At 46.6% G+C, this 27,078-nt stretch overlaps 1 protein-coding gene across 1 annotated transcript; it reads right to left on the minus strand.

Moving 5' to 3' along the window:
* Positions 1-1,474: 1,474 nt before the first annotated feature.
* Positions 1,475-27,078, minus strand: Fam47e (family with sequence similarity 47 member E). Its single transcript, XM_075942959.1, has 9 exons — positions 26,924-27,078; positions 21,285-21,627; positions 19,222-19,355; positions 13,080-13,224; positions 11,844-12,023; positions 11,212-11,292; positions 6,312-6,467; positions 4,266-4,343; positions 1,475-2,227 (listed from the first exon to the last, which is right to left on the minus strand). The coding sequence occupies exons 1-9, from the start codon at positions 27,001-27,003 to the stop codon at positions 2,129-2,131; spliced, it is 1,296 nt and encodes a 431-aa protein (XP_075799074.1). The 5' UTR covers positions 27,004-27,078; the 3' UTR covers positions 1,475-2,128.

Here is a 27,078-nt window from a genome sequence, read left to right on the forward strand (position 1 = left end):
CCTTAGCCTGGGGACTGAGCTGTGGGTATGAAAGCTTGAGAAAAGTCACCCACCAGCAGAAAACAGCAATATTAGGATGGACTTGGCAGCGATCATCACCAACTGGCTTCATGAAGAACTGGAGAGAACATTCTGGTGTCAGTGAAACTTCACCAATGAGGAAAACAATTGAAGAGAGTCATGGAAATCAGAGGGGCCCTTGGGGTCCCACTGTGTCTAGTATTAAAAACTCCAGTGTGAAAATCATGGAGGCTCAGGCCCTTTGCAGATAAAAGTCCAGGCCATTCTACCGAGCAAGAGACCCCTCAGCCAAATGGTTGTCTAAAGAAATAAGCATGGAGAATGAGAAACGGATGAGGAAAATAGTATAGAAATGACGCCTCCCCGCCAGTTGTGGAAATGGCTACTGTTGCATTGATGTTGTGTTTCTTTCCCACCACGTCATGTATACACACTTTTCAAAACCTTTTTTCTCAACCAAAGGTGTGTTACCAGCAATCAAATCTAAAATGGAACTCTGCATAAGACTGTTGAAATTCGAGAGGGAGGACCTGGGGGAGTTGGCAAAAAGCTTGCTGTGCAGACATAAGGACCCACATTTGATTCCCAGCACCTCCGTAGAAATCCATGGTGGCCTGGCGTGTAGTCCCAGTGTTGGGGGAGGAAACAGGCAGATCTCAGAGCTCACTGGCTCAGTCTAGCTGAATTGGTGAGCTCAGATCCAAGTGAGAGAGCCTCCCTCAACAACCAACATGGACGACTTATGAGGACACTTCTGAACTCCACATGCGCCGTCCACACATGCATGCATGGCCATGAGCATGCATACAAAAATAATAATTTCAGTTTCTAAAGTTCTTTATATTAGTTTACATTTTTATTTTATACTTATACAGATGTTTTACCTGCATGTATGTCTGAGTACCATGTGCATGCCTGTTGCCCACAGACACCAGAAGAGAGCATCAGATTCATTGGAACTGGGGTTACAGATGTTTGTGAGCCACTCTGTGGGTGCTGGGAATTGAACTTGGGTCCTCTAGAAAAGCAGCCAGTGCTCTTAACCACCGTTCCAGCTCTCCAACCCCACCCCCCCAAAAAAATTTTTTTTTAAAGTAATAAAATGTAGCGGCTGGGGAGATGGTTCAGGGTTCAGGACACTTGCTGCTCCTGCAGAGCATCCAAATTTGGTTTCCACCACCCACATAGCGCAATACACAACTACCTGTGCCTCCAGCTCCAGAGGATCCGGCAGACTCCTCTGACTCTGAGAGTAGCCACATGCATACACGAATAAATTTTTATCTTTAAAATGTAACAGAACATGTTAGCTTAATTTTCCATTAAATTTTTTGACCTATGACCTTCCATCGCAAGTACACATTTATTAGCGAGTCTAACATACCTAAGAAGAGTTAGCTTAACTCAAAATGCAAGAAAATAATACCATAAAGGAAGACAAGAGGAGTCCATTCAAAGTTATAACAATAAAAAAGAGCGATTTTGCCTTTACTTATGATTTTATTTTTACAAAGAACTAATATACTTACGTAATTTTCATAGCACAAAACTTTGAGGAGACTCTACATGAATTTAGATTTCATAGTTGGTAACACACAAAATGCTAAGCCACGGATGTTGGTGGGCAGCTGTAACTCTAGCCCTGAGAGGCTACTCTGGGGTTGGGGGTGACTAAGTAGAGGTTAGCCTGTGCTACAGAGCAAGACTCTGCCTGAAGAAGACAACGAACAAACAAGACATTGATTGAGGGGGTTGGAGTGCTCAATCCGGAGTTAAGAGTACACCTGCTCTTCCAGAGGACCAAGGTTCAATTACCAACACCCACACAGTGGCTCACAACTGTTTGTAACTCCAGCTTCAGGGGGCTCACCAGTTCTGACCACTGAGGGCCCCTACATTCATGTGTACACACCCCCATGCAGACATACACAACTATACATAACTAAAAATAATACAAAAATCTATTAAAGCCATTTAGAAACATTGTGTCGGGTTTTATATTTATAGATGCTGCCAGGTTGAAGTTTCCGTGTGGGCACTTACCATGTCCTACTTAATAATTAAAATAATGGAAGAAAACCCGAGTATGCAGTCAATAAATGCTGCCTCATCTTCTCCCAGGATGCCTCGCTGTTGGCGTGAGTTTCTTAGAAGTCTCAATATTTTCAGATCTACCTTTCTCGACAGCATATATCTTCTCAAGGAACTACAGAAAAAAAATGAGGATCTTTTCATTAGAAAGTTTTTGTTTGAAAGCTACACAGCCCTCCTTCTCTAATGCCCCAGCTTAAAGACTTCACTCCCACAGATCCCCTTAAGCGAGGCAAGAGTTTCGGGTCAAGTGACAGCCCCTGTCTTCAGAGAATACAGCAAACAGTGAGAGAGGCCTGATGTCCTTCCTCTGGCCTCAGTGGGCCACAGTAATAGGCGCGGTGGCACATGCCTGTAACCCCAGCACTTAAGAGTTAGAAACAAGGGGATCATAGGCTCAAGGTCACTAAAACAAACACCAAAAACAAATATACCTACATAATATACAAAAGTATATAAAGTGCACAACATAAAAATATTAATAAGCATGTTTTACATACTCTACATAAAATATATATATATAAACAAACTTATGTGGACTTTCTATGCAGATCAAGCAGCTATCAAATGCATATGAATAGAGTATATACATAGAGTATAGAGGAAATCTAGCCAGTGGTCTATCACTGACGCTCGGAGCTAAAGAAGACACTCCATTGAACTCTACGGTGGAGTGTTTGAATCCTAAATCTCCTTCCCATGCTCTAAATTTACCCAAAGCCAGGCTGGTTCTGAGCATGTTCAATGTGTTCATTTATTTGACATTAAACATAAGTCACCACTACTTCTGTCCCTCAGAAAACAGAAATCCAAGCAGATGTTGCGGCATATAGCTACACAGCTCATAATTGGAGGACAGGTCAGGGGGCTCTGAAGTTCAGGGCCAGGCTCAGGTACACAGTGATTTTGAGGCTAGCTTGGACTATCTATATAAGACGTTATCTCAAAACAATAACAAGGGGGAGACAGGGGGTAGAAAAATGGAAGAAGAAAAAAGAAAAAGAAATCTGGTATCTTGTTCTAACAATTTGAGTGCTTGGCTATTCTGTCCTCTGCAAAGCCTGAGGGACCCTATGGCAAGCTGTGAACAGCCTGTTGCTAGCTAAGACTTTGGTCCCTTATGCTTAGTGTTCAACTGTTTGAGTGCACTGGGTGTCTGGGTGTCTTAGTAACAGGTTGTGCAAGGCACGCACTGTGCACTCTACTCCATGCACTTTGGTGCCAAGGAGAGTGGACTTCGAAACATCAGGAAGACGGACCAAAGGGCTCCATCTGGAAAGCAATGCGGAATTTGTTTGTGTTTGATTTTGAGACAGGGTTTCTCTGTGTAACAGCCCTGGCTCTTCTGGAACTCTCTTTGTAGACTAGGCTGGCCTTGAACTCACAGAGAGCCAATGGTATAGAGGAACTTTGGGTGACTGTCCAGGCAGCGAGATGTCTCTGTGATTTCTAGAGTTTTGTAAGTTGCTTACTTCTCATTTACTTAGGTAATATTATATCCTTCTGGAGTCTTTGATGGAGTTGAAGAATAGATAGATAGTTATAGTTATTTTCCTTTATTATGATAAAAGATAAAATAGATATAAAATTGTAACTGTAATTCTTACTTGATAACTGTTTTGTTATATTTAATTTTACTATGTTAAAGTGAAAGCCTTTCGTTTATGTTTAAACGGAAAAAGGGGAAATGATGTGGGAAGGTCATATTCTATCAAAATGATGTGGGAAGGTCATATTCTATCTGTTGCTTTCATTGGTTAATTAATAAAGAAACTGCTTGGCCTGATAGGTCAGAACATAGGTGGGTAGAGTAGACAGAATAGAATGCTGGGAGGAAGAAGGAAGTGAGGCAATCGCCATGCCTCTCCTCTCTGAGCAGACACGATGAAGCTCCAGCCTAAGATGGACGTACGCTAGAATCTTCCTGGTAAACCACCACCTCGTGAGGTACTGGGATTAAAGGCCTCTGCCTCTGAGGTACTGGGATTAAAGACATGTGCCACCCAGCTCATAACATTGTTTTATTTGACTGCATCCTTCCTGAGGTTTAAGGGTGCCGGGAGACGACTCTCCGATTATGTTAGGGTACTTCTCATCCCCACTGTCTTCTTCAAAGCCCTCAGCAGGGTTCTGCAAACCGGCTCTTCACTCACCCTGGGCATCCTGTAACCCCTGCTTAGAATGAAGTCCTTAAAGGCCACAGTTCCGTGTAGGCCTGCAAGCAGCTCCGCCTAAAAGAGCAGATTAAAGGAGAACTAGGGGGGAGCCACTGTGAGGTCCCCCACTGTGAAGTCCCCCCCCATAGGCACTGCCTTCTCACTCTGAGGTTCATCAGCTAAGGAATGAGGGTTTTCAAAGACTTCTAATTTCAACCCTCTGCCCATTTATTTTCTTACACTGTAATAAAGGGTAAACAACAGATTTCAGCAGTTGAAAAGTTTTGACTTCATATATCTAAACACTGACGAGAGAATCTATCCACCACTTATAGATTTTAATTAATTTTTACATTTACCTGGTAAGGGAAGCAAATGAGCCATCTCAGTGGCCCCACAATTTACAGAACTTAATTAAAAGGGCACAATAATCAAAAACAGACTTGCTTTGGTCCCAAACCCTCGGGATAGTCAAGCATCCTTTTGATTTTTTTTTCCTTTACATTTATTTGAACTCAAAGAGTGGGTGTAGAAATCCACATACTGGGGTTCAACTCTTTCAGCTCATTTCACCACCCAAACCCAGTTGGTCAGTGAAGACTCTCGGGTTCTCGGTAAGACTGCCACGGTGGTGTTCCCCACTGACAGACCACTGTAGCCGCACCTGCAGTGCACAGGCTCAACCCTCCCTTGGGTGCGACGAAAGTGCTACTGATCAACACCACGGCGGGCTGGGCATGGTACAACATACCTGTCATCCCTGCATTTGGGAGGATCGTGAGTTCTAGGCCAGCTTGGACTACATATGCAAGACTATGCTCCGAAAAGACTGCCGTAGAACAATTCTGTCGTTTTGATTCCTCCCTGTGTCTAGATCTCCTAATGAATAATCATCACTGTAATAATTATACCAACCACATTACCCAAATAGAAAAGATACTACTTGTTCATTAACTGACCATAAGTACTCTGACAGACACCATACATAGTTTTTTGCTGTCAGAATAAAATATTAGTTATGAATTTAATTCTCATACATTTGGGCACTCTTATACCATGCACTCAGAATTGTGCTAACAGAGTTACGGCATACCTCACTCCTAAAAAACAGCTTTTTATACCCAGCACAAGGAAACAGAAAAACGACCACCCACCATATGTCTGAGCTTTCTGACCTGCAGGGCGGCCTGACAGGCAATTTCTAATGAAGTATCCACATCTGCACAGGGTTTCCCACCCAGTGTCTGGAGACACCCTAGTCTGCTGGAAATGAGAAGCCGCCCACAAATGTGCTCATCAGAGTCTGGTGGAGACTGTGTCAACGCCTCCCTGTTTCCAGAGCAACGGCGATGACCTTTGCTCTAGCAGCTGCATGTGCACAAGAGACAGGCGAGCACACCGCTAATCTGCGGTAGAACAGGGCCTCTGCATGGTGGTGCGGCTTTGCTGCTCCATCACCTCCAAGTGTTTAGCTTTTGTCCCCTCTCTTAGAGCTTCCGTGACGACTGGATTCTAATGAAACGTCCCAAGGGCTGTCCTGATCCTGTGATGGTCACCTCTTGCCGAGAGGAAACAAGCTCCACCCTTAGTCACCTGAAACTTCATGACATCACACCAGTTCTGAGCACTGTGGGGGTCCCTCCTGGCCACCTGCCCTTCAAACATTCATTCATAGAAACATTGTTCAAAATGGTAGTAATGGCTGAGGGCGGAGGCCTTTAATTCCACCACTCAGGAGGCACGAGGATCTCTGAGTTTGAGGCCAGCCTGGTCTATGTATGGAGTTCTAGGGCAGCCAGGGCTACACAGTGAGACCCTGTCTCAAACACAAAACATTAGGCGTGCTGTCTCAGTTCAGAGGCAGCGTGCTTACTATGAAGACAGAATTCAAGTCTTGCTCACCATATGCGGTACATAACTCATCTTGCCTTTCCTGTTGCTGATTTTGATACATATGCCCTAGGACTTTGGGGGAACCTCTGTGCCCAACCAGGCAGTGATCATCCGTGACTCAGACAACCAAATCTCAGCACATGTACATACCTGCTCCCGAAGATGCTTTTCAAAGTTAGCATCCTGAGCTTTGTGTGAAATCTTGGGATCAACCAAAGGTTCATCCGCTCTTTGCTTCTTCCACAAGTTGGTCTTCAGATACCAGGCTCCGTACCTCATCTTCACCCGCTTTGGCCTATGAGGACTCTAGAAAAGGTAACATAATTCCTGGGTCGTTAGTTGACTGTAATTCCTGGGTCATTAGTTGACAGTACTTACTTGTTTATTGATTGGTTGATCGCTTCAATAATCTAACAATAACCTAAGGCTCGTCTTATGAAAAGTGTGCCATTGCTTAGAATTTACAGCTGGTCCTTGCCAATTATTTTACAAAGTTCCAATGTGCTTTGATTTTTTTTTTTACAAAAGAAGCATGCATATTCATAATTAGGAAAACAGAGTAACGCCTATGAACATGGCCTTGAATGCAGACAGATCTAGGCCTGAATCCAGTCTTTCCCTTTCTCAGTAGCTGCGAGTTCACGGGCAATACCCCTTAAGTTATCAGTTTATCATCAAAGCAGAAATAACAGATTTCTAACTCCATAAGAGTGTCCTGAGGATTATGGGAGAGAACATATGCAAAGCAGGTAGAAATCAGGTAAAAATCACATATTTCACGCTGAACAGTTTGGTTCACTGGAGTCTTTTTCAAGGTCCCAAACTGTTCAGTTGAACTCACCAAGCCCCGCACTATGCTGAGCCCTGGGATCATGCTTCTAGCCCTCTAATGGAAAGAGAAAATACGGAGAACGAGTGGGTCTCCCTCTCTTCTCTGCTCCTTCCACTGCTGTGCACCGAGGATGTAAAGACAACATTGCGCTGGCTCCAAGCCAGATGCCATAGATGCAGTGAGTGCTGCAGGCTGCCTTATCACAAACAGACGACTCTTGAGTGGAACACAGAATGTGAACGCACGGTTCTGGGTCTGTCCTCACATCCATGCTTTCACGATTGTTCTACATGCATGAATACTTGCCTGCACGTATCACATATGTACCTAATGCCTGTGGTGGCTGAGGAGTGCGTTAGATCCCTGGGGCCAGAGGTACAGACAGTTGTGAGCCATCACGTGGGTGCTGGGAACCGAACCCAGGTCCCCGCTGCAAGAGCTACAAATGCTCCTAAACATTGAGCCGTTCCTCTAGGCCCTTCTATATTAGAGGACTGGTGCCGAGGAGGCCGGAAGAGGGCATCAGTTCCTCTGAAATTGGAGTTACAGGCAATTGTGAACTACCAGCTAGGATCCTCTGGAAGAGCAACGCCATTTCTCAGGCTCCTCTCATCAGCATTTAAACTATGTAATGGAAAGTGTGGGGTGTTTGGGAGTCTAAAACATCAAACACTGCAGCTGACGGGGGCAGCCCCTCCTAGGGCTGGATTTAGCACACTCTCTGCAAGCATCCTGACTTCCCTCCCCCTTCTAGAACCCGCCCATCACACTCCTGTATTGGGGCCTCGCGTTCATCCTTCCTATGCCCAGTTTCTGCTGTCTCTGGTAGCATCTTCCCTGACTGCCCAATTTAAATATCTGCAAGCCTCACATCACACCTTGGCTTCTTTGCCTGCCCCAGTTTTCACGGCAGCACTGGCCACTGCCTGATATACTCTGTATAATTTCATTGTCTGCATCTCTTTGCGCCCCCTGGAACGCAAGCTTTGGAGGTTGTTCCCCACTGTACCTCCCTAGCTTCAGCGGCATGTAGGACATAGCCGGTGCTCTATAAATATTTGCTAAATTACAGTGTTGTTTCTTAACTCTGCCACTATTGACATTTGGGATGTGATCATTCTTTGCTGAGGTGAGGTGGCTGACCTCCTCACGGTGGGATATTTAACAACCAACATTCCTGGCATCTATCTTTGAGATGCTAGTGGTGCCCGCTGAGTTAGGACAACTCAAAATACCATCTGCAAACATTGCCAAATATCCTTGGGGGAAGGGGGAGAAGGGTTCAGAGAACTGTTGAATTAAAAGGAGGGAAACTGGAATGGGGTGAAGGAGTAGGGACAGAAGTGTGGCCCAGCTGAAGAACTGAGGTTGCTGATGTACTAATGATCTTCTATGCTTCCACACAACATAATTTCTTCTTTGAAGCCTGTATTGAACCTGCCCACACCCTATGCTTGTTGGATCGGTCATTTCTTCTTAACTTGTACACACAAGACATCATTCTGTTGCAGTTAATCACTTGCCTGTTGACTTTGCTAGACCGTAAGTCCTGAGTGCATGAAGTACTCCTCCAGTTTTGTGTCATTTGCTACCAACACCTTTGAACACACAGACGCTCAGAAATGTTTGCTGGGTGAGTGAATAGGCAGACAGGTGGACTGGCAAACAGAGAGAAGAGAAAATAGAAAACTAAGGGCCCACAGTGCTAAGAGGGGTGGAAAATAAGAACACAATAATCTCAACCAATGTACCTATTGGTAATCTCAACCAATGTACCTAGACGAAAAAGATACCACAGCAAAATTAACACATGCTCTCATCTAAAAAGAGGCAGAGATCTTCGCAGGGAAAGGGGAACTTCAGACCAAATGCATGAGCAGGGCTATGGTCGGAGGGGAAAAACAGATGTAAAGAATAACAGAGGGCAGAGTACAGCAGTGCTGAGAACTGGGGAGCAGTAAGCCAAAGGAGGGGACTTGCATTTCCAGAATACAGACTGACTTTCTCTCCTCCTTTCCGCATTTGGAGCACAGAAAAGAAAAAAGAAAAAAATTAGCCTGCAAGACACTGGGCCTCAGTAACCAGGACAGTAATCCCTGGGAGGGAAGGGACAAACAAAATAAGTGCCATAATTGCCTGCTGACTACATAGAGTCCCTAGGAAGGGGGAGGGGAAGCCCAGAAGCAGCCCAAGGGACTCACCGGACTGAGGGAGCAGAGGGATCAGGAGCCCAAGGATACCCAGGCAGCAGAAGTTTACAGCCCACCGCACAGAAAAGACACGGGCTGCAGAGGGTGGGGTGGGGTGAGGTGATTGTTCCCTCTCTGCACATGCAAAGGAAACCCCCCAAGATCAGGGGAAGGACCAGCTAAATGCACCAGAGGGAAAGGGCCTGATAGCTGCACAGGGCTGGGGCCAGCTGCCTCTTCCTCCTGTTCTCAGGACCAGAAGAACACACTGAAGGTCTTGCTCAAAACTACGAAATACACAGCCTGAGACTCTCAAGGAATCTTTAAAGCAAGATCCCCAAAGACTAGACTTTCCTATCCCAGAACAAATTCCAAAAATATTTATAAACATGCCTAAGTGCCCCAAACACTCATTCCGGTGAAACCCATAATGCTTAGCATCCACTCAAAAAACCAGCAGACATGGAGCGATGCAGGAAATCATAGCGCATCTCGAGGACATAAGCGAGTTCATGGGAACTGACACAGAGCAAACACAGGGTTCTGACAAAAAGACACCAGAGCAGGTTCTCAAGCTGGACCTCGTGTGTTCCAAAATAATAGGTGGAGGCATGGAGCGCCAACGCCCATCAGACGTCTAGACATGAAGATTGCAATTACGAGACAAAACCACCGATGTTTCAGGGAAAGAAATCACGGAATTTAAAGCTCTATGGACAGAAAAACATGAGCAAAGGAGAAAAACACAGAACAGAAGCGGGGAGCTGGGACACAGCATCAAGCCTCCTCATGTGCCATTCAAATGTAGGGGAAACACTGAGAAGCCAAAAACAGACTTGAAGAACTAATGGTCAATTTTTTTCAAAGTTCATGAAAGAAGAACATTATACACATGTATGAAAATGTCAGAACACATCCATCAAAAGAATCCATGAAAATTATAAGTCCAATAGTCGAAGAGACTCAGGGAACTCCTAGCATAATAAGTCTGAAAAGAACCGTATGTGTGTGTGTGTGTGCATGTGTGTGTGTGGGTGGGTGAGTGTGTGCATGCATGAGTTTGTGCATGTGTGAGTGAGTGTGTGCATGTGTGTATGCATGTTCAAAACCACTGACAAAAAGAAACATCTAAAAGCAACCGAAGAAAACAGCACATTGGGAAGCAGAGGTCAAGCATCTCGTAAGATTCATCAGAAATAACTCAGTCGAGACGGTGGAGCAACAGCTCCGTAGTACTGAAGTAAAGGCCAAAACTGTGAACCTAGAATTCTGCACCCACTAAACACTGTGTGTGTGTGTATGTATGTGTGCGCGCATGTGAGAGTGTTGTGCAAGCATGCGTGTGCAAGCATGCGTGTGCAAGCCTGCGTGGAAGTGCATATGCTTCTGCACACACGTTCGAGGCACAGGGACAGCTATGCGCCAGCCCTCACTTGTTAGTGCTGAGGAAGGGTCTCTGTTGCTCCCTGCTGAGATGCCAGGCTAGCTGGCTCTGAGTTTCTGGGAATCCCCCAACCCCTGATGCCACGATGTCACCATAGGAGGAGCTGAGGTGTCAGACATGCGCTCCTGTGTCTGGCTTTGGACGGGTTCTCAAGATTTAAACTTAGCTCATTCTGTTTATGCAACAAACATTTTATCTACCGCGCCATCTCCTCGCCCTGAGAGAAGTCTTCTGTTTTTCTCTTCAGAGAACTAAAACTACATAGTAAGATGTGTGAAGAAAAAATTACAGGTAATTCCGAGCTAATTAGAGATAATGTGCTGTTTTTGACTCTGAGGAAGACACTCCCCGCTCACACAGGCACTGAGGTCTGCTGTTCGCTCACACAATGAGGCATGTGTGTTTATTTACACTGGAACGGAACAGAAAGTTAAAAAGACCGCATCGTCATGGCTCCCCATGTCACTTCTTTTCAAAATGCTGCTGCAATTCTTCTTTCTTCAGGCGTGCTTCCAAGTTTGCGAGGAGAAGGAGATCCTGAAAGGAGCTGTGGTGGAGAACGGCTCAGAGGGTAAGAGCACTCACCGCTCTTCCAGAGGACCGGGGTTTGTTCCAGCACCCGCCATGTTCTCTCAGGGACGGTCGACCATCGATGAAGGGTTTGTCCTGCAGAAGGTTGACACGGACTCGTAACCACCTGTGATGCCAGCTACAGGGGATCCAACGCCCCTGGCCTCCACAGGCACCTCCCGTCATGTGCATATATCCATACATAGACACAGACACACAGACACACACACCTAAAAAGTGTTTTAAAACTTCTTAACAAAAACAATGTGCGGTCAATTCGATTCAAATAAGAATTCATTGGGCATAAGATTTACAGTGTTCACAATCACTGTATTACTATTGGTTATAAATAATAAGCATTCATTAATATTCTCATTAAATGTTACAGTTTTAACATAGGAAACACTTTAAAAGACTCTCTGAAAGTGGGGAGTCAGTAACAGTTTCAAACGGTATGTCTTCTTCACATAAACCACTATCATAGATATCAAATATCAATTCTATAATCAAATATTTACTAAGTATGATAACATCCTGAGAGGTCGGCTTTAAAAGGCCAGAGCCCCAGAGAGCCAGACTTCAAGAGCACATAAGGCTTTAACGTAACTCAGTTTCCTTAGATTGTTGGCTTGCTTTCCTGTGGTCACCTGTGCTCTCTGCAGTCGCCTCTCGCGGTCTGGTTTATGGCACAGCTCTGCCTCCTGCAGTTGGCTCAGGACAGAACGCTTTTCGGCTCTCATAGCAGGAAGCACAGCACAGCAGCATCTGGTGTGATAGTCAAGGTCAAACTGCTGCAGGATGAACTCCTCCTCGAGGGGCGAACTTCCCTGCAAGGACATGGCAAGACCATGAGAGGAGGGCAGGAAGAGGAATCGCCAGCAGAAATGAGGGAAGGTGTGGGAGTCAAACTGTCCTATACAATCCTACGGAAGCAGGCATCCTCTCCCTAATTGTGGGGATTCATTCTGACACACACGGTCCACACAGAAAGCCCTGGATTCGGCCTTGTTGAAGAATGGTTTCTCTCTCCCCACCAGACCTCACACTGGTACAATGCAGCCTTAATTAATTTTGGCGATGAGTTCTGTTATGTGTTGGGGGAAACTTGAGAGTAAAGTCAGGTAAAGAGGCCAGCAGGACTTGAGAACAGCGCCTAAAAGCAGTTCAGCATCTAGACCTCACTGGGCCTCAGTCCCCAAGTGCTTCTGGGTAACTCTTCTTTCTCCCTTAAACCCATCGGATTATATGCGGGTCTGGAGGATAGTCCCTGCTAATGTAATAGGACTAGAGAGATACATTAACTAGGGCTCGAAATATCGCTCAACTGGTAAAGGTGCTTGCCAACAGGCTAGATAAGCTGAGTTCGAACCTCAGGACCCACATGATGGAAGGACAGAACCAGCTCTCACAGGTTGTCCTCTGTCACTGTGACATGTACATGCACATGCGAGCGCGCACACACACAAATACATAATTTAATAAATGTAATGAATATGTATATAAAATATTTTGACTAAAAATTTTCGTATAGGTTTAATAAAACGTTGATTGGTCAGTAACCAGGCAGGAAGTATAGGTGGGGTGACCAGACTAGGAGAATTCTGGGAAAAGGAAAGGCAGAGACACAGTCACCAGTCAGACACAGAGAAAGCAAGATGAGAATGCCGTATTGAGAAAAGGTACTAAGTCATGTGGTTAGACATAAATAAGAATTATGGGTTAACTTAAGCTGAAAGAGCTAGTTAATAATAGCCTGAGCTAGTAGGCCAGTTTGTAGTTAATATGAAAGTTTGTAGTTAATATAAGTTTCTGTGTGATTACTCGGGACTGGACAGCCAGGAAATGAACGCATAGCCTCTGGTTACAAGTCACCGCTAACTTACAAGAGCCTTGGCCCAGTCACAGAAGTCTCGGACCCCTCTGCGCACATTGTCATGAAGGAGACTGTCTTGATAGAGAGAATTCACTTCGCTTGGCTTTTCTTCGCAAAGCCACTGGCCTGAACGTGACACTGGCATCTTCTTGGGCCTAAAGACAATGAGATTATCAAAGAAAGAAGGATGAGGTTCAATAAATCCAAGTGAGTCTCAACTGGTATCATTGAGAAATGAGATCAGACTTCTCAAGGTCTCTAAAAGGTCATGGTCAAAGATCACATATCCCCATTGGTGCTAGAAATACAAGTGTGTCATGGCTAGTCATACTGAGTAAAGCTTAAGAACATTAGATCCAGGGTCATGACACTCAAAGTTATGAGTATCATGTATTAATACATGTGCCATCTAGAGCCACTACAATCTCTGACATCCAGCCCATCAATGTCTGCTTCTCTGTACTACTGTGAAAGGCGCTCACTGGTGTTTCTGCATTGTCTATCTATTCTCCCAAAACCCAATTCTTTATCTAAATTTCAGGCCAAGTGCTCACTGCTGAATGTAAGTCTGAGTATGTCAAACCCAGTCTCCCAATATCCAACTCATAAGGTTGAGGTCCACCATAGTAGAGGAAGAACCTTAAACTTCGGACCCTCCCACCTGCACCTCATAAATACTTAGATTACAGCCATGTGCCTCTGAATTCTGTTTAGCTGGTCCTGGAGATTAACCCCAAGACTTTGTGTGCACTAGGCAAGCACTCATAACAACTGAGCTACAGCCTAGCTTCATATCCCTTCCTGAGGAAGGCATCCCCACAGAATTCCCCAAACCTATCATCTTCTTCATATATCCACAGATTAACTTGCCTTCCAATCAGTTAAGAAATACTTCCTAAGCACCAAATATGGGCTGGAGATGAAGCATTAGGAATCGGTCTTCAACTGTAAATACAACCAAAATTGCTGTCTTCACTTGCCTTCAACTGAGCAAGGACAGATTGACAGGCAGACCAGCATATGCCAGATACTCAGGAACAAGATAAAGAGAAAGTAAATGGGGGAAGAGCTGGAGAGGATTCCAGAAAATTATCTCATTTCTACAGAGAAAGTCTCTCCCCTAAATGACACTGAGCACAGACCCGGAAGAGGAAAGCACTGGACCTGCTAAATATCAGACCAGGCAACAGCCTTGGTGTGGATGCACAGCACGTGCAGTCCAGTGTGACTTTTGTCTGCACTAGGAAGCATCAAGGGAAGGCTGAGCGCAGGAATGATGCCCAAGTGTGTGAGACGATCGGGTTTGCTCTGAGGACAAGCAGACTTCGGGACCAAACAGCTTTGCTGCTGAGTGCACCTTAGGCCAACCTCAACCCACTCAGCTCAATGCCCAGGACCCACACTGAAAATGGAGAGGACCAACCCCTACAAGTGGTCCTTTGACCTCTTGTCAAGAGGTACGCATATAACCCACACACACTAAAGTAAATGAAAATGTAATTGTTTTAATTTTAAAAAGAGGGGAATGGACTGGGGAAATGGCTCCATGGGTAAAGCACTTGCTGCACAAGTATGAGGTCCCAAGTTCAAATCCTCAGAATCCTCAGAAAGCACACAAAGCCGGGGTGGGCAGCACAAGTCTGTAATCCCAGTGATCTCCCACGGAGGGAGGAGGCAGAAACAGGAGACTCCCTACAAGCTCATAAGCCCGCTGCAAACCACCAAGAGACCCTGTCTAAAACAGGGTAGAAACACACACACACACACACACACACACACACACACACAGAGAGAGAGAGAGAGAGAGAGAGAGAGAGAGAGAGAGAGAGAGAGAGAGAGAGAGAAAATGAAAGTAGGGTTTAGGCTTGGAGGCCATGAAACCAGTTGTTTCAGTTACTGTTCTATTGTGACAAAGAAATGCTATGACCAAGGCAACTCTTATAAAGTATTTACTTTGGGCTTGTTTACATCCTAATCCACAGGCAAGAGACAGAGGGAGAGGGAGGGAGAGGGAGGGAGAGGGAGGGAGAGGGAGGGAGAGGGAGGGAAGAAGAGAGAGAGGAAGGGAGAGAGAAAGACTGGACCTGGTGTCAGCTTTTGAAACATCCTAGTGACACACCTCCTCCAACAAGGCCACACCTCCTAACCCTTCCCACGCTTTAGTGACTGAGCACTCAAATATATGAATCTATGGGGGCCATTCTCAGAGCCACCACACAAATTAGTAAGCTATTCTGAGACAGTGGAACAGACCAGCAGTGTTCGCGATGCTAGGATTACTAATAACACTAGTAAAATAGAGCGCTTCAGATTTCACAATGACCATTTGTTGGCAGATTGCTGTTATTCTGGAAGCAACTGGTTGCTAAGTCCTCACTATTTCCTGAGCTGTGAAAGGCAGAGGAGGACCACAGAGAGAAGTGAAGAGTTTGGCTTCCATCTGTACAGTCCCTGGTGTTAACTACAGGCCCAAGGACAAATCCTGAATTGTCCACTTGAAAGTGGCCAAGATCACTTGGGTGTGAATGTACAGAAACTGAAGTACTTTAAGGTTTAAAACTCAAAACAAACAAACAAATAAGACAGCTAGAGCTACATAGGGAGACCATGTCTCAACATAAATAAATAGATGGATGGATAGATAGATAGATAGATAGATAGATAGATAGATAGATAGATAGATGGATGGATGGGTGGGTGGGTGGGTGGGTGGGTGGGTGGGTGGGTGGGTGGGTGGGTGGATGGATGGATGGATGGATGGATGGATAGATAGATAGATAGATAGATAGATAGATAGATAGATAGATAGATAGAGAAACCACTCAAAGGAAATCAAATTGAAGACAATAAGAAAGCAAGGAAAAAGAATGTTCCAGAAGCTAAAGAAAGACAGTGATTCACATCGGTAATCCCAGCACTGGGAAGGAAGAACGATTGCCACAGGGCCAGCCTGGTCTACAGAGTGAAACCCTGTCTCAGAAGGAAAAAAAAATAGTGTTAAAGGGAAAGATGATGTCATCAGTTGTGTCAGTTGCTATGGAAACAGTTGTGCGGTAGAAACACAGATCCCCTGCCCCAAATGACAGTGCTGGTGACAATGTTTAGAAAACAGAAGAACTTTGGCCAAGTAAAAAGAAAGATTATTAGGTATACAGAGGCTAAAATTCAGTTTCTGTTGACCAGAAACCCCAAGGCCGACTTCCTCTGGCAAGGACATCTAGTTCCCAGTCCATCTGAACAGCCAGCATCAGCTCAGAGCCCCCATCCTGTTTGCTGTTACATCAAATCCGCTTGCTTTTCCACCATGTTGCTCTTCTCTCTGCACCCCCCAACCCAGAGATAGCTTTGGCAGTTTGATGCCCAATTAAACCTTCCTACCCATGGAGCAGTCTAGACTGGTGCCTTCACTGTGTCTTCGATGACAGTGTGGTGGCTAGAAAACACTTGTATAATTACTGCTAGGGTCTGAATGGGAAATGTACCGCATAAGCTCAGATATTTAGTACTTGGTCGTTAGCTGGGTCTGCTCAGATTATGGAACTTCTGGAAAGAAGGTAGAAAAAACTGTTTGGGGCAGGGCTTGAGGGTTATAGCCTGACCCTACTTGTGCCCCAAACTCTCTACTCTATGTTGGGCTTCAGGAAACGGGCCCCTGGAGTACCTTCCTAGTGCCTTGGCGGTGAGGCTGCCCTACCCCCATGTCTTCCCCACCATGATGGACTGTACCCTTCGGAACTGTGAGCCAGAACAAACCCTTTCCCCTGACATTGCTTCTGACACATATTTTGTCAGGACAATGGGCAAAGTCACTGATGTGGCAGAACAGATGTCAATGTGACCTTGACCAAGGGCAAGGTCAGTGGAGTTCAGTGGGTACCGAAGAGGAAACTTGACTGCTGTGGGATCAAGAGGGAATGAGTTTGGGTGCCGGCTTCAAAGGCTCTTCTCAGAGGGAAGGCTAGGGTATCTGGCCAAGGGAGCTTGTTTTCAGGAGGGGCAGTGTCACCTCATGCTCTGAGAGGGCCATGGAGGCCTCTAAAAAGATCAAGTGCTAATCCTTGGAGCTTGGGGTTCTCCACTTTTTAAGAGTCTTCGCAGGCGTGATTCATCCACACTTCTGAGACTGGGAGATTATCTTAGATTATCTTGCTGGGTCACACACACCATCACAGGCGTCCTTGAAGGACAGAGAGGGGTGGACCTGACACACGAGAGCAGGCGACGTGAGGACACCAGACAGAGACACGAAGCTACTGGTCTTCAAGTTTGGAGCAATGTGGTCACAAACCATGGAACTCCAGCAGCCACTAGAGACCGGAAGAAGCAAGGAGCAAATTTCCCTGCAGCCTCTGGAGGGAACACAGCCCTGCTGACATCTGATGTCAGCTGTGATCATCATTACAGACTATAGGCTCAGAGCTGTTAGGAAATGTTGGAAGAACATGTCCATAAGCCACCAAGTTTGTGTCAAAATTCCCCAGCAGCCAAAGGAAACAAATGTATATGCTAACAGCCAAGCTCACCTCTTTGAAATTACACGTTTCCTTTATGATATGCTAACATATTAATATATTACGGCTAGACTTCTTCTGAGTACGTGGGTGATCAATGCCCACTTGTGTGCAATGTCTTACCTTAGAACACTGGTTCTCAACCTGTGGGTCGTGAGCCCTTCGGAGATTCACATATCAGGTATTTCTATTATAGTTTGTAACAGTAGAAAATTATAGCTATGAAGTAGCAATGAAATAATTTTGTGGTTGGGGTTCACCACAACAAGAAGACCCATATTAAAGGGCTGCACCATTAGGAAGGTTGAGAGCCACTGCCTTAGAGATTGTTCAGGGTTAACCATGTAAACTGCCCAAAGTGAAAGACAGATGCTGCCTTTATTGTCTTACTATATCATAGATTATGTCTCCATGCATAATGTTCCTCTCTTCTGCGTGCAGGTTCTGCACAACCTGAGAGACAATATAAACAGTGAAGACAGAAGCCAAACCATCACTTTTATGACAAGCGGCTGCCACGTTAGAGGGCGTGGCTTTATGTCCAAGAGGACTTGTTCATGGATGACCATCAACTGGCAGATTCCTCCACCCAGTCCCCACCAGGGGTGACCTTCCCTCCAGCACGGACAGGGAGAAGAACTTGTGCACCCCACAGGTTCTCTCTCCAGTGGGAAGGGCAGGAGTGAGGTGAATCCCTCTCCCAGATATACCAGAGAGCAAGCAATGCAGTAACAGTGAGATCCTTGTCACCGCGGTCTACAGATCACCCTACCTACTTCAGCACCCATCAGTGAGCTCACCCAGTTTCAGAAGTAAACACGTCTCATCCCATGCCTATGCTGAAACTTACTTATGTCAATCAACATCTACATTATTAAATAATATGGGATTGCAGGAGCAAGAACGGGGCACAAAAGAATTTTTAACTAAGTTTCATGCTTTAGAAAGATTCAGAGAAGGAAGCAATTATGGGCATGGTTTATGTAAAGATGAACAGGGCCTCCAAAAATAAAAGATTTTATAATTGCTTTGGATGACAAGCAGCAGCCAGGTGTCGTGGCCTAAGCCTGTAATCTCAGCACACTGGAAATAGAGGCAGAAAGATGAAGAATTTAGGACAGCCTGGGCTACCTTAAACCCTGTCTCAGAATAGTAAGAATGGCTAGCGAGCGCATCCTTGACAATTCCCTGTGTTACACATAGGTGCACACATGTGCATATAATTATCCAACCAACCATTGGCCTGCCATGTTGAATAAAGTCAATTCATCAGGCCTTTTGCCATCCTCTTCTCAAATAAAAGCTAGATGGGTGCCCATGTTTATTTATTGAGCAGAGTCACGGCTTGTCTTCTGCCGCAAATCCTTATTGCCATTGCTTCTTTAAAAGATATTCTAGATGGCCAGGAGTGGTGGCATGGGCCTAAAATGCCAGTCTTGAAAACACAGGGAGATCAGGCATCGGGTCATCCTTAGCATCATGACAAGATGGGGGTCAGTCTGGCCTAAATGAGACTGAGAGGGTTTTTTTGTTTTGTTTTTTTAACTAACAAAACCAAGCACCCAAATTAGGAAAATTGTTCTAAATATGATAAGAGCATCCTAGGATGTTCATCAGGGCAAAGACGTCAGCAGTACTCACAGGCACACCTGAGAAGAACATTTTTCTTCAAGTTCTGTGGGTCCCTTCAATAATTTTCGGGAATCCCGACAATAAGCCCACGTCTCCTCCAAGTTCTTCTCAGGGTCGAGTACCTCCAGCACCTGCAATAAGAGCTGCAAAGAGAAAGCAGACTTGGGGTACGGTAGGGTGAGCACTGCAGGAAACGGGCCCCCGATTCTGTAACAAAGGGTACCAAGTCGCTTCTCTGATGTTCCTTTTCAAATGCCATTCGTAGAGCCTTGTACTGGGTAACGCACTGCAGGCTGTCACCTGGACACTGGGTGCTCAGGCTGTGCTATGATTCCATCTCCTCTAGAAATACGCCTGTGAGGCTCCCCCAGACCCCTAAGGACCCAGAACTTGGAGTGTCTCTCCTTGGATTTCCGTGGTTCTTGACTGCTGGCGTCTCAGGCATCACTCTTCCCCTATGGTTACAGTGTCTGCATTTTCCTCTGAAGAACCACCTCACGAGCTGGGGGAAACAGCACAGCCAGTAAAGTGCTTGCCTTGATAGCAGGAGAACCTGAGTTCCACCCCCAGAACTCATACTAAAAAAGAAAATCTGGGTGTGGTGCACACTTACAATCTTAGGGCTAAAGTAATAGAGACCTGCCTGTCTACCCAGCTTGGTGAGTCCTGGGACAGTAGGAAACATTGTCTCTATAAAACGATGGTCGGCACCCAAGGAACTAAAGATGAGGTTGTCTTCGTCCTACTACACAGGCACACGTATCTCAACATACACATGACCCTCCCCTACCCCCCCCCCACACCAAGATCCACCTCTCCCTCCTCCCCCATTCACTTGGTCCTAACCACACCTCCATTCTTGCAAGACCACACCAGAGCCACAGTGACTAGCTTAGGGATGCAGCAGGCTCGTGAACCAAGTGAACCACGGAAACTAGACTGCGGGTTTGGATTTTTCTGGGATCACATGAAAAAGAAGTGTTGTTCCTTTGCTGCAGTTGTGAAGTCAAACCTGAACTGGAGACCCAGGTCAGCACCATAAGGCGACCCTGCCTCACAACAAAGCTTATGAAACCTAGGTAGGTAAATCGGACAGGGGAATGAGAACCACGCTCCAGTGCCATGGCCATGCGCCACAAGATGCGGTAGAACCACCTCTTTATTTGAAACTCCGGGAAGAAAAAAGCCATGTAGAAAACCACTGATCAGAAATTGCAGCTGGAGCGGGATAAGAGAGGTGGGTGGCAGAGCTGGGAGAGCAGCAGATAAGAGGGTCCTCAAAGCCAGGCAGGGGCTTGGCTCCTCTGAGCGAGACAGGGTTCTGAGCAAGGGGATGGTGCACCCGTACTTGCCTGTTTAGCCCGGGACAGGCTGCGGGGAGGGGGGGGAGCCGCTCCTGCTCACCTCCTGCCGCACCCCGTCTGCCTTCTTCCTCAGATCTCACACACACAGCCCAGGATTTGTTTAAGGCTGTGGCGGTCAAGTAAGAAACCATTTCTAAGCTTTCTAGCGGAGGTCAAATGAGGAAGCCATTCATAGAAAAACTATCATTAGCTTAGTGAAAAAGGTAGCCATTTCTTCTTTCTTGCTGGAAACTGGGTGCCGTTTTGAGATATAGAAACGGGGTAAATGTGCCAAGGGCTCTGAAGACGGATTAGGAGCAGCCTGGGACACTGGTGACACCACAGAGTTCCTATTCAGGCCTGGCCTGGAGGTTAGGGTGAATCCTGCTCCTCTCCCCATGCCCTTCAGATTCTCCCGTCTCTACCCTTCTGTTAGCGAGTTCTTAAAAAATAAAATCTCTTTGCCCTGGGCTAAAGAGACCTAAGTGAGACTGGGCAGGTCCCTGCCTGGCGTCCTGTATCTAGAAAGTCTCAAGGCAAAGTCAACAAAGAGGGTTTGAGAGCCCAAACTGCCTGTGTGGGACGCTCTGGTGAGCTAAAAGACTGCACAGGAAGCTGGGGGTATGATCTCCTTTCCTATAACATGCACCCCAGGGCCTCCTGGGCACTTGGAAAGAATTCTTTTCAGCCCCTCCCCCGACTGCACGCCCTCAAGCCCAGACAAATCACCTCAGGGGGCAGAGCTTCTTCCCCCTGTGGGTAGAGAGCCAGGGGGTGCCGGGCCATGCTATCTTCCACACCCTCTAGGAATGCCTTCCTCGTCTGTGGAAGCTTGGGTAACAGAGCAGCACCCTCAGGCAGTCCATTCTGCCTCTTCTTGGGGGTAGCTTGGAGAAGTCTGTGATGAACATGAGGCAGGGAGACATCCTTGGGGTGCTGGTGTCGGGGACAGCCTTTCCTGAAGTCATCCAGTCCCTCTCTCACAAACACCCAGCGCCGGCTGTTCACAGGTCCCGGGAACCTCAGCTTCTTGGGCTTCATGAAACTCTTGGAAGGCAGGGTCTCCAGGTGCCTAGAAGACACAAGTCAGATGATGTGCATCCCAGGACCTGGGTGAGAGGAGGGGATGAGGAGGCTGGCCTCCATCTATTGTGGGGGGTGGGGCGGGGGGACAGAGGAAGAGGCAGTCACAGGAGGCTGAGTTAACCATGTTCTGCAAGCCCCATCCTTGTGTGTCCTGCTGTGTCCCCAGGGCCTGCTCCCATCACCCACTTAGGCAAAGCCACTGTTGTGAAGGGGACCTGGACCTTAGCCTGCACAAGCACAATCCTTGTAGCATTAGTTATTCCTGAGTGCATGTATTCCGAACGCAGATGCTGTTTTACTGAGTACCCTATTTCAAAGTCTTACCTGTGCCATCCATGTGTAAATCGAAGCATTCGCTATTCTAACTACTTATGCCACGTTAAAAAAAAAATCCATTGTGTTTGTGAAGAAGAGTCAGGCCGGTTCCCCACCCAGAGACAAGGGACAGCAGTGTGACAGGGAGAACTGGGGTCCCAGTGGCAATGCAGCTGTTGTGATGAAGAGTTCACTGTCAGCTTGACTGGCCTTGGAATCGCCTAGGAGACACACTCCTGGGCACGCCTATGAGGACACTTCCGGGAGGGCTAGCTGAGGAGGGTGAACCACCTAGCATGTGAGTAGTGCCATGCCACAGACTGGAGGCGGGGACTGAAGAGAGGAGGCGCTGGTATTCTCCATTCGGTGTGGAGTCCCAGCTGCAGGATTCACACCCTGAACTCAGCCCTGCCTTTCCCACCACAACAGCCACTTCCACCTCAAACCCTGAGCCCAAAGAGATCCTTCCCGCATGTGTGGCTTTGCGTTGGTATTTTTTTCATGGGGATGAGAAGGGTAACTCATGCAGCCCCTCTGTAACTGAATGAATTTGTGTGTTAGATACCCTCAGTGGGCCCTTGTGGTGGTTTGAATGAAAATGGCCGCCACAGTCTCACAGGAAGTGGCACTATGGGGAGGTGTGGCCTTGTTGGAGGAAGTGTGTCGCTGGGGGCAGGTTTGGGGGTTTCAAACACTCAAACTAGTGTCTCTTTCTCGTCCTGCTTCCTGCCGATCCAGATGTAGAATTCACAGCTACCTCTCCAGTGCCATGTCTGCTGCACGCTGCCACCATGCTTCCCGCCATGATGATAACTGAGTAAATCTCTGAACCTGTAAGCCAGCCCCAATTAAACGTTTTCCTTATAAGAACTGTTGCGGTCATGGTGTCTCTTCATAGCAATAAAACCCTAACTAAGATAGGTCTGGTTTCCCCTTTCAACTCAGGAGGAAGGCTGGGAAATGGTAGTCCATGAGCTGCATGAAGCCCACAACATGTCAGTTAGATATCTCTCTCTCTCTCTCTCTCTCTCTCTCTCTCTCTCTCTGTGTGTGTGTGTGTGGGGGGGGGGTACAAAGCCTGACAGGCGGCTCTGTGGGCAAAGGTGCCTGCTGACCAGCCTAATCCCTGGACCCACATGGTAGGAGAGAACTGTTTCCAAAAAGTTGTTTTCTGACCTCCACACACACACGATGACTTCTGTGTGCAAGAACGTGTGTGCGCGCACACACACAAATAGATAAATTTTCTTTAAAGACTCCTAACAGCTACACAGTTGGAGAACTCCCCACCACACGGGAACTGCTTTAAGTGCTTTCATACATCAGCCTATTTAAATGTCCATGTGGTCAGTACTAGTGTTATTCCTATTTATAGCTGACATGAGGCATAGAGAAATTAAACACAAACATACATGCACACACGCGCACACACATCAAAAGCTACACAGGTGTAACTCGCTCCAGGGAACCCAAAGCCCCTGGCCTCCATGGGCACATACACTCAAGTGCACATATCCACAGGTGCTCGCGTGCACACACACACACACATATACACAAACATAGAGGGGGGACTAGAAACATTAAAAATAAATTCTAGATAAAAAGCGCTATGGTTAAGAGGTGGCAGGCCTGGGATTTCTAATGCAGTTCAAAGCAGCAGTGAACGGCGGCTAGCTGCACGCTGGAGCTGATCATTTTTATAGTTTTCTCCTGCGTTATCTGGCATCTCAGGTCCCCTTAGAAGCCAAAGGTTTTCTAAGTTTTGGGCCACTAGATGCATATTTTCATGGAGCCACAGATGGTCTTCCACTGTTTACCTCAGGTGAACCACAGACTCACGTCTGACTTCACACAGCCGCTGTCTCTCTGCTTCCCCTCCAGGACCCCACTAGGACGGAGTAGTCAGGTCACAGAGACGAGATGGAAGGGACAGATGGTACACGGGAAGGAAAATGATACCAGATCTAGATACACAACCAGTGATAAAGGCAGGCCTCGGAACCCATGTCAGCCTGCCTCAGACATTTTGACAGCTATTGTCTTCCCTTTTTTGCCTGTCCTGTTTTATACTAAATCCAATCTTTGCTCTAATCATCGTCACACATTTTTAAGAGATTTTAGCCTGGTTCTCAGTGGTTTCCAGTGAACCCTAGAATCTTCTTTGCCATATGTAAATGTACAGGTGTGTTGGAAGAGCTTAACTTCACTGCATTCTAAAAATCTACATGAAAGGACCAAAAAAACGAGTTTGCAGAAAGTTTCTCCCTGTCCTTAATAAATCACTCTCCAAACGGCTCGATGTATGGATGTGTTGAGCCACACCTCATCTTGGGGTTTATGACCAGTCAGCTCTACCTATTAGCAAATAACCCTCCCCATTAATAACTATCTTTATAAAGCTCATATTCTATATTTATAACTAACTTAAACACCCAAGCGCTTCCTAAAATCATTAAACAAATTAAAACAATAAATGTCTTTGTTTTAGTACAGCCATACATCTCAAAATGGGAACTGCATAGTACCTAGTTTGAGACTCAGAATTCTGAAACTGGCCGGAAGCCTGAGGGAAGCTGAGTCTCCCTAACCTCCCTTTCAGTTCTGAGAGGTGCGTGGATGTATAAGAGGAAGGGCTTTCTTCTGCCCCATCTTCCCATAGATAAAAGCTGAACTCTGCATTTTCTTTCTGCCTTTATTTATTCATACATTTTGAGAGACAGCCTCCTATAGCCCAGGCTACTCTCAAACCAGCCTTGTAGAGGACACCTTGAGCCACCTTCAACTTCTGAGCCTCTTGCCTCCAGCTCCCGAATGCCATGATTATAAGTGTGAGCCATCACACCTGGGTTTAGGGTGCTGGGGGTTGAACCCAAAGCTTCATGGTAGGTAAGCACTTTGCAAACCAAACTACGCCTCCAACTTCAACTCTCCATATCTGCTTAGGCCCACAAATAATCTTGCTTAACCAATGATATAAAACTAGAACCATTTTCTCCTGAATGTTTGTTATTTTCACAGACATTCATATATGGTACATTGACATTTACCCTAAGGAAATGAAAATATATGTTCTTCCAAAGTCATGTACATAAAGGTTCGTGGCAGCTTTGTTCACAATAGTCAAAAACTGAAACTAGCCTGCATGCCTTCAAGTGCATAAAGAAACAAACATGCCACAGGGCACGCTCCTAAGCAACCAGGTGAATAAATCATTGACAAGCACAGCATGGACGGATCGCACAAGCTTTATGGGTGAGAAGAGTCGGTATCAAAAGAGCATGACCTAGCTTGCTAGCTTGCTAGCATTATTTTTTATTTTTACTTATTTATCACATTCCCTGGACTTGAAATTACAGGCACTTGTGTGTTGCCTGATGGAGGTGCTGGGGACCCAACTCCAGTCCTCAGCATCTTCCAGAGTATTAAGAATAAGACTATTCTTAATTGCTGAGCCAGCTCTCTAGCCCCTAGGTAACACTCTTAAAATGCTCAAAATTACAGAACTGGGGAACAGATTTGTGGTTGGTCAGGGGAAGAAAGACTGACAATGAGGGTCCCACGGTTGTTCCTGTGTGGTTGATGTAAAATGTCCCCCAGAGGTTCTCGTGTTTAAACACTCGGTCTCCAGCTGGTGGCGCTCTTTTTGGAGTTTATGGAACTTTGGGGGACATGAAGCCTCTCTAGCCTGCTCTGCTTCCCACCTATCTGTGCTCCTGATCGCCCACGATGTATGCAGTCTTGCCAAGAGCTCTCACCTCTGTGGATGAGGCTGTCTGGGCTCCCCACTTCCCTCACTGGCAGAGACCAGTACCTCCCAAAAAGATGAGCCAGAGCCAGCCCTTCTCTGTTTGGGTGAGCTCTTCTTCCACAGCAATGGGGAAGGTAATTAATCCTGATTATGAAGCAGTTTGGAATCTTGAAGTATACATACGGAAATTCTACAGACGTGAGAGCTGGTAAATGCAGAGGTCTTGCTTAACCACTTGGACCTTGTGCCAAGGTCACTTTCCTGGCGTGGTGGCGGGCTGTAGACACATAAGACAGTGCCATCAGAAGCCACTAGGGAAGGCTCTGTAGGACTTTGGACATTCGCCATCTCCCCAAATCTACAATTATTTCAAAGCAGATAGGTTTTCAATGCAGGGGGTGGGTGTTACGACTTCCCAAGCACTCATAAGGGCTCCTAGAGATACAGAGAGCCCTGTATTCTATGTGTGGTTCGTCCCAAGGGTCCTCACGGAACTGCAAGGCTGATTCACTAACATGTCTCGTTTCACAGTAAGAAAACAAGAGCCCAGATTTCTGGGTTTGGTTGCACACTTCAAATCATGCATTCTGGAGGCTGAGGCAGGAGGACCACCATCTTAAGGCGAGCCTGGGCTACGTAGTGAGCTTCTAGCCTTTCTGAGTCTAGGCCTGCTGCCCTGTTCATTGCCCATTGAAAGGCCTCTTCACCAACCAGAACTCACTCTCAAGCAAGGGGAAAATAAAATCCTTTTCCCTGCTCACCAACCCTCCAAGTAGTGACCTGTCTTCCCAGGACTTCAAACATCTCCCACCAAGGGTTCTGCTGGGCTAGAACCTCCAACTGAAGGGCTACAGACTCCAGGTACTGCGGATGCCATGCACTGAACCAGGGGTCTGTTGAAAGAGCTGGTTACTCCCCAACTGTGTGCGGAAGGCTGGAGCTCAGAGGTCTGAGGTAGTACAGGCTCCCTAGAGGCCTGTGTGTGTCCCTATCTGGCCTGGGACTTCAAAGGACTTCTCCTGGGCTTGTGGCAAAGGAACCCAAAAGGCTGTGCTCTTTCGGGACAGGGAATCCAGCACTGGACTTTTCACTCTATAGTAAGGGCACAGGGGACACCGCGAAAGGCAATTCCAAGCAGCAAGACCCTTCCCCTCCCAGCCCAGGGGACCCAGGCTTCCCTGAACAGCAGTTTCTTGAGCCCCAGCGGCACCGAGCTTACCAGGGCCCGCAGTTCCGGTGCTCCTGCAGCGGCCTGCGAGGCAAAGTCGAGAGCTGGAGCCTCTGCCCACGCTCCGCCATGGTGTCGCCAGCTGCAGGACCACTGCCGGTTCGTGGGTGGCATGTTACCCCACGGCTGCCCGAGTCGCTAGGAGA

The sequence above is a fragment of the Microtus pennsylvanicus genome, chromosome 12 (assembly GCF_037038515.1).
Source record: "Microtus pennsylvanicus isolate mMicPen1 chromosome 12, mMicPen1.hap1, whole genome shotgun sequence".
In the NCBI taxonomy this organism is placed as follows: Eukaryota; Metazoa; Chordata; class Mammalia; order Rodentia; family Cricetidae; genus Microtus; species Microtus pennsylvanicus.